Source organism: Borostomias antarcticus, assembly GCF_949987555.1.
Source record: "Borostomias antarcticus genome assembly, chromosome: 21".
Taxonomy (NCBI): Eukaryota; Metazoa; Chordata; class Actinopteri; order Stomiiformes; family Stomiidae; genus Borostomias; species Borostomias antarcticus.
This window is the reverse complement of record NC_140254.1, coordinates 16606208-16612545: the sequence shown is the minus strand read 5'-3', so window position 1 is coordinate 16612545 and position 6338 is coordinate 16606208. Positions and strand designations below refer to the sequence as shown.

The window sequence follows — 6338 nt, the reverse complement described above, 5'->3', positions numbered from 1 at the left end:
CCCCTAAAATCATAAAAGGTCAATGAATGCAAATTGCAACTTTGAAATGGTGTGGTTTATTTATTGATACAGCTGTGTACTGACAACGAAACATACATCGTGATCCCAGTAAAACTGGAATAAAACATTCCAGAATCTGTAGGAACTGTATTGTTTTATTTGGTAAAGATCTCCCAGAATGAAGTCATGACTTCTCCCAATTGTTTACCAAAAGATACTACTTTATCCTGGAGGTCTTTGATTGGCTGAAGAAATTGGGTCTCGAAGCCCTGGGTAAGAGGCATCATGCTTTTCTGGACATCCTCAAAGTGTTCATTGTCCATTTCATGCTTCAGGCCTTCATTGTCATTTTGTAGATGGGACGTCCCTGTCTTCAGCTCCTCGCTCTTCTGGAGCAGGGTGGCCTTCAGCGTGTCAGGGTCCAGGGCCTCCAAGTAAGAAGTCACATCCCTCCTCAGCTCCTCCACCTGCCTCTGGATGTCCACACTCAGCTCCTCTGCGTAGGGCTGCAGCTGGGCCCTCATGGTGCTCAGGTCCTGATCCAGACGAACCTTCAGCAGCTTGGCCTCCTGGGTAATTTTGGCCAGCAGAGGAACCATGTTGTTCCGAAGGGCCATGGTGACATTTTCTACTTCAATAACACTAGCTGGGAACCTGGCAGTGAGAGAGAGAAATGGAGAAAGAAAAATAAGTTAGTTAGTTAGTAATATATGTTTACATATATAACTAAACCAACCATAAGTATTGTTAAGTCAAGCCCTCAGTCAGTCACTTACTTGATTTCTTGTCTTAAATCAGAAAGCCTGATCTTACTCAGACTCTCCTCTGCCATGTCTGTTAACTTGGAGACATAGTCCCAAAAGGCATTGGTACTGGGGTCCATAAATTCAGCATTGGTATTGGGACCTGGGAGATAATTGTATGACAGTAGCCTATATTATTGTGGGTAAATAGAAATACAGCAATAGAAATAGGAGAAAACATTATACAAACTTGATTACATCAATATTGCAATACTGTTAAATATATGATGGTCCATGTAAACACATTTGAACACCAAAGCAATCCTCTGTCTTGAAGATGCATGGTTTTTACTTACCAGTAAAAATAGCAACAACAAGCACCACAAAGATCCTCATGTTTTCAGCTAGAAAGCTACTGTGAAAGAGACAAAAATATATAACTGTTTCTGTTATTATATATCATTCATATAAACATCAAAATCATGCAGTAAGCGAAAATGAAACATCAGACACATACCTGTGTGAATGATGGGCAGTGTTTTATAGGCAGTATTTGTAGATGGAGGCTAGCGGTAAAGAGGGAAAGAGCCAAGATTATGGATGTTTTCATGAGAGAACTTTGGCACACAGCGAAAGGTTTATAAAACGTCAGAGGTAGTATGATAACCAGTAGAACACTGAGTCAACTTCTCTGCTCAGGAGTCTGATTAGGATTAGTGGTTTAGGGTGCACTGGCAAGGCTCAATGGATAAATATAATGATAATAAACCAGATAATGTCTTGTCTTAAGCCGGAGAAAATGTCCTTCGACCTTTACAGTACTAAATACTAGATAATACTAGATAATACAAACAAGCTGGCCAAGATGACACAATTCCCCCTGGGAAATTGTATGTTGAATAAAGTCAACTTCCCCCTGGGAAATTGTGGGCTTAAAATATCTATCTATCTATCTATCTATCTATCTATCTATCTATCTATCTATCTATCTATCTATCTATCTATCTATTTATCTATCTATCTATCTATCTATCTATCTATCTATCTATCTATCTATCTATCTATCTATCTATCTATCTATCTATCTATCTATCTATCTATCTATCTATCTATCTAATCATCTGTTGTCTGTCTGTCTATCTGTCTATTAATGTGGAAGAAAACTCAGTCTTCAGTCTTAGTGGCTTTGTGTATAACTGTCTTTATTCAATCAATCAATCAAAGCTTTATTTGTATAGCGCATTTCATACCCAGAGGCAACACAATGCGCTTTACAGAGAACAAGGGAGGTGGGTATACAAATAAATGAGATTAAAAATCGATTTTGCAAGAGAGACCTGGCCAAGAAAACAGCACACAGTTACAAATACACATAATTAAACATTATACATTGCATTAAATTAGGCCTCTAATAATTAAAAATTAAAAAGAAAAGTCACATCAAGTTACACATTGAAGGCAGGCCAGATTATTTCTAGCAATGTTACCATTTATGGGTCAAAACATGTACATACCTGCATTTCGTTTTCCTCCATGACTTTAAAATTGTTTAGTGAGACGAGCTCCTGCAGTTTCATAGTTCTTTGAAACTCATTCCAGGCCATAGGGGCAGACAATTGGAAGCCTTTTTTTGCCAAAATCAGTTTGAGTCTTTGGTACGCTCAGCAATTTAACATTCTAAACTTCCATATTCCTCATTTTATCCTATTTTATCCTATCTAGGACAGCATCATACAGTACATAAATACCTGCCGTTGAGGCCTGGAACTTGAAGCCACTACCTAGAGGGGAGTAGAGGTGTCTATCTTTGCATACTCTGGTTACAATCATACTTATACTTAAGATGGTATTAATTTTTCTTAGCACAAAGGTACATTCATAGCCGTCCTCATGTGAACTGTCTTCGTCTAATGGAGGTATTGTCAGAGAGACCATGGTGAGGTTAATCATTTGTTTTGTACACAGTGAACATATGCTTTAAGCAGGAAGCAAACACAATGATTATTATCACCAACATCAGAGCACAATGCACACTGCGCGCCCCAGGGACCGAAAAGACTCCCATACCAGTCAGAAATTACCCAATCATCAGTGTTGAAGTAATGGGATTGATATGCTAATAGCCCTAACAGGGTTACAAATGGACTTTAATTTTATTGGGACAAGATTACTAATATTGTGAGGGCAGAGTTATGGTAAGATATAGAACATAGTTCTGGCAATGTGTCTTCTACTTCTATTCTATTTCTATTCTATTTATCACCTGATTAATGATGATAGCACATTACACAGACCAAGTACAGTTACAATATTTAATTGATTTATTTTGCATAAAATAATTAATACAGTACATGTACAATTTTATAAAAATAAATGAATAAATACACTGTTTGAAACTATTCAAACGTTAGCCTGTGAAATATTTCTTCATCAGCCCCACGATATTAAAAAGGAAGAGTTAATGTAAACCTTTCAGGTTTACATTATCAGGCCAAGCACTGGTTGTCCATTTACTGACTCTTCTGGGTGAAGGACTCCCAGAGGGCGGTCAGCTGGGTCTTCAGGTCCTGGGCGTTGAGTTCCAGCTTCTTCAGCTCCACTCCATAGGAGGCCAGGTTCTGCTGGAGCTCCTGGGTTCTTTGGGCCAGCTGAGTCTGGAAGCTCTGGGTCAGGGGAATCATGCTCATTTGGAAATCGTCCAGATTCTGCTCCAACTTCTTTTTCAGCTCCTCTGTGTGGGGAACCAGCTGGGACTGCAACTCCTTCACACTCTTCTCCAGGCTCCCCTTCAGCTCCTCGCTCTTCTGGAGCAGGGTGGCCTTCAGCGTGTCAGGGTCCAGGGCCTCCAAGTAAGGGGTCACATCCCTCCTCAGCTCCTCCACCTGCCTCTGGATGTCCACACTCAGCTCCTCTGCGTAGGGCTGCAGCTGGGCCCTCATGGTGCTCAGGTCCTGATCCAGACGAGCCTTCAGCAGCTCGGCCTCATGGGTAATCTTGGCCAGCAGCTCCTGAGTCAGAGGAGTCACCTGACCACGCAGGGCCACAGTGTACTGGTTCACAGCATCAGCACTCTCAGAGATCATAGCACTACGGAGAGAGAGAGAAAGAGCTCACTACAGTGCTGTAGTTGTAGTTATCTAACAATCATCTTGTTGTTTCTACACGCTGAGACTTACTTGACTCCCTGTCCCAGCTCAGACTGCTTGATCTTCTGCAGGGTCTCCTCAGCAGTGTGGGTTGCCTTGGCTACATAGTCCCAGAATGCATCTCTCACCATGTCCAGCTGTGGCTTGGGCTGGTCCTGCGACAGAATGTCAGCATTGCAGCCTGGAGGAGAGGCAGCTGGTTTAGTTACATTATAACATAGAGTAAGTAAACTACACACACTTTCAGGAAATGAATCCAAGCGTAAAGGCTAGAGGTTCTCACCAGTGAAAACAGCCAGGGTAAGCACCAGAAGGACCTTCATGACTGCTCTATGTGACTCTGGTGGGGAAAAAAATAATTTGATCAGTTCACCATTCAATCCATTATTTCAATTGAGATTCTCTAAAGTTCTTCCTGTATAGAATTTAGGTTAGTGTCTTACCTTGGCGACTGAGCTTGTCTTTGTTTCTGTACCTAAGTCAGTTCAGAGTTGCTGCAGGTATCAGAGGTGGGTTTATATGAGTGCCTGTCACAATGAGGGACAAAGTCCTAGATTGAGTGCATTGCTGTAATGTACTCCTGTCATCCCTACCTCCACGTCACACCCTGCCTGGATGCCCCAGACCGAACTCTAGGGACCCATTATGGAACAGATAAACACACGTAAGAGAGAGATTACATAGTTATGTCCTCCAACTGTTTTCATTAAGGAAGGAAATAACTATACTTAGCTGACTGGAGATGAACCTTTATCATAAAAGTCACTTACTTGTACTCATGGCACTGTAAGTAATTAGAGGCTGATCACAGTCGCCCAGATACACGATGAAACAGACATCTAACTGGAATCCATACAGTACATTGTACATTGAATTTGATTTGGCGACCTGGGCCAATTATTGGCAAAAACCGTCAAATACTTGGGGTGTACTTGTTTTAACTTACCCAAATCAACATAAACAGAGTCCCATGGGTGCCAACTGTGATACAAATCAGAAGCAAATCAGTTCTTGTGTTTGACTAAAATAGTTAATCACCTGGTCCTGATATTGAAGGGTTGGGAAACACGCTATCATGAAAATTCCAGAGGTGAACTGCTGACCCAGAGTTGACGCGGTTGACTCAGCATTATCACTATTACTACTACTCATACATGCAGAAATGTCATCTGATAAGAAAGAGACGTAATCAGTTTAATGTGCACAGGGCTGATTCACTCTTTTTGTTTTGTTGAGTGTTTGAGTCATGTAAACACATTTATTTATTCATTAAATCTTAGGATTTGTGCATATACATACAGTATGTGCATAGCGCTGACATACGTTTAACACGTTTCTCAAGCTGTATCAGATGTTAACATTTGCTTCTAGGTCAGTATGTAGTATGAGAAACTTTGACCCTATAGTTTAACCTGACCCATTGAAGATAGTTACATAAGAGGGGTTCAGTATTTCCTTATATAGACATTTCCAGACACACGTGGTCAGATATGAACACTGTCTTTCTTCAGAAGTCATTGATTGGCAATGATCAACATACCTCTGCAATGGTCTAAATGGTGTTCATTGATAGACCTCAAACCAAACTGATTCATCTTCCTCCATAATGATTTCTCTCAGTGGACTAAGAAATTATCAAAAAAGATTCAGTGTGTAGACAAAGAATGTATGACCATGTTAAATCCACGTACTAGTGAGGAAACGTGGCTGCAGGTCATTCCACTAATGAGTGGCTATTAGTCACAGGAACCATTAAATGAATCCTATCAACAGCCCCACTCCTTACCAGGTATCCTTCCTGCTGGGAAGACGCTGGCACCTGCTTTGGATCCATCTTGGATAATATGCAGTCTTGGATAAGACGGGCGTCTTGTGATGCTATAGACTGCTGCTTTGATGCACTGCGGTGCCATTATGGAAAGACAGGTGTTTGTACAATCAAGGAGATTATGTTCATTTACATTCATTGCACTTGCATGACTTGGATTTCCCATTGTCAGTGATGGTCTAGTGTACCAGGGATGGCCAGTTTATGGTGGTGATCGCCAGGGTGCCATTCTGCCCCACCTGGACCTGGAGACCACCACCCTGCTGGAAGGAGATGGTGATGCCCCCTGTAGCCCAGTTGGCAATATTTCCGTTTTCTGTCAATGTCTGCAGTAACAGGATGAGAGCATGTGAATTCACTTAGAATTGCATTGAGTTAAATTCATGGTTAAATGTTCATGCTTAAAAAGGATGAAGGAAATTAGGAACTGAAGACATTTTGTGACAGTCACCCACTTTCTGTTTTCTCAGGGAAATAATATGGCTAAACAGCCGTCTGACGAATGTATGACATCCAGGGGAGAAATGAGCCTGATAGAACATGGTATCCCTGACAGGCTGGCATCAGACTTCAGCCAGTCTGATAATGAGGGCGAGGGACATTAGAACATGCTTTGGGTTG

The 6338-nt window shown here is 41.3% G+C and overlaps 1 protein-coding gene across 1 annotated transcript; it reads right to left on the bottom strand.

The window, feature by feature from the left end:
- Nucleotides 1-3253: 3253 nt before the first annotated feature.
- apoa4a (apolipoprotein A-IV a) lies at nt 3254-4212 on the bottom strand (the record flags this gene model as incomplete). Its single annotated transcript, XM_084454840.1, has 3 exons — nt 3254-3830; nt 3920-4070; nt 4173-4212. The coding sequence occupies 3 exons, from the start codon at nt 4210-4212 to the stop codon at nt 3254-3256; spliced, it is 768 nt and encodes a 255-aa protein (XP_084310966.1).
- Between the last annotated feature and the right edge of the window lie 2126 nt (nt 4213-6338).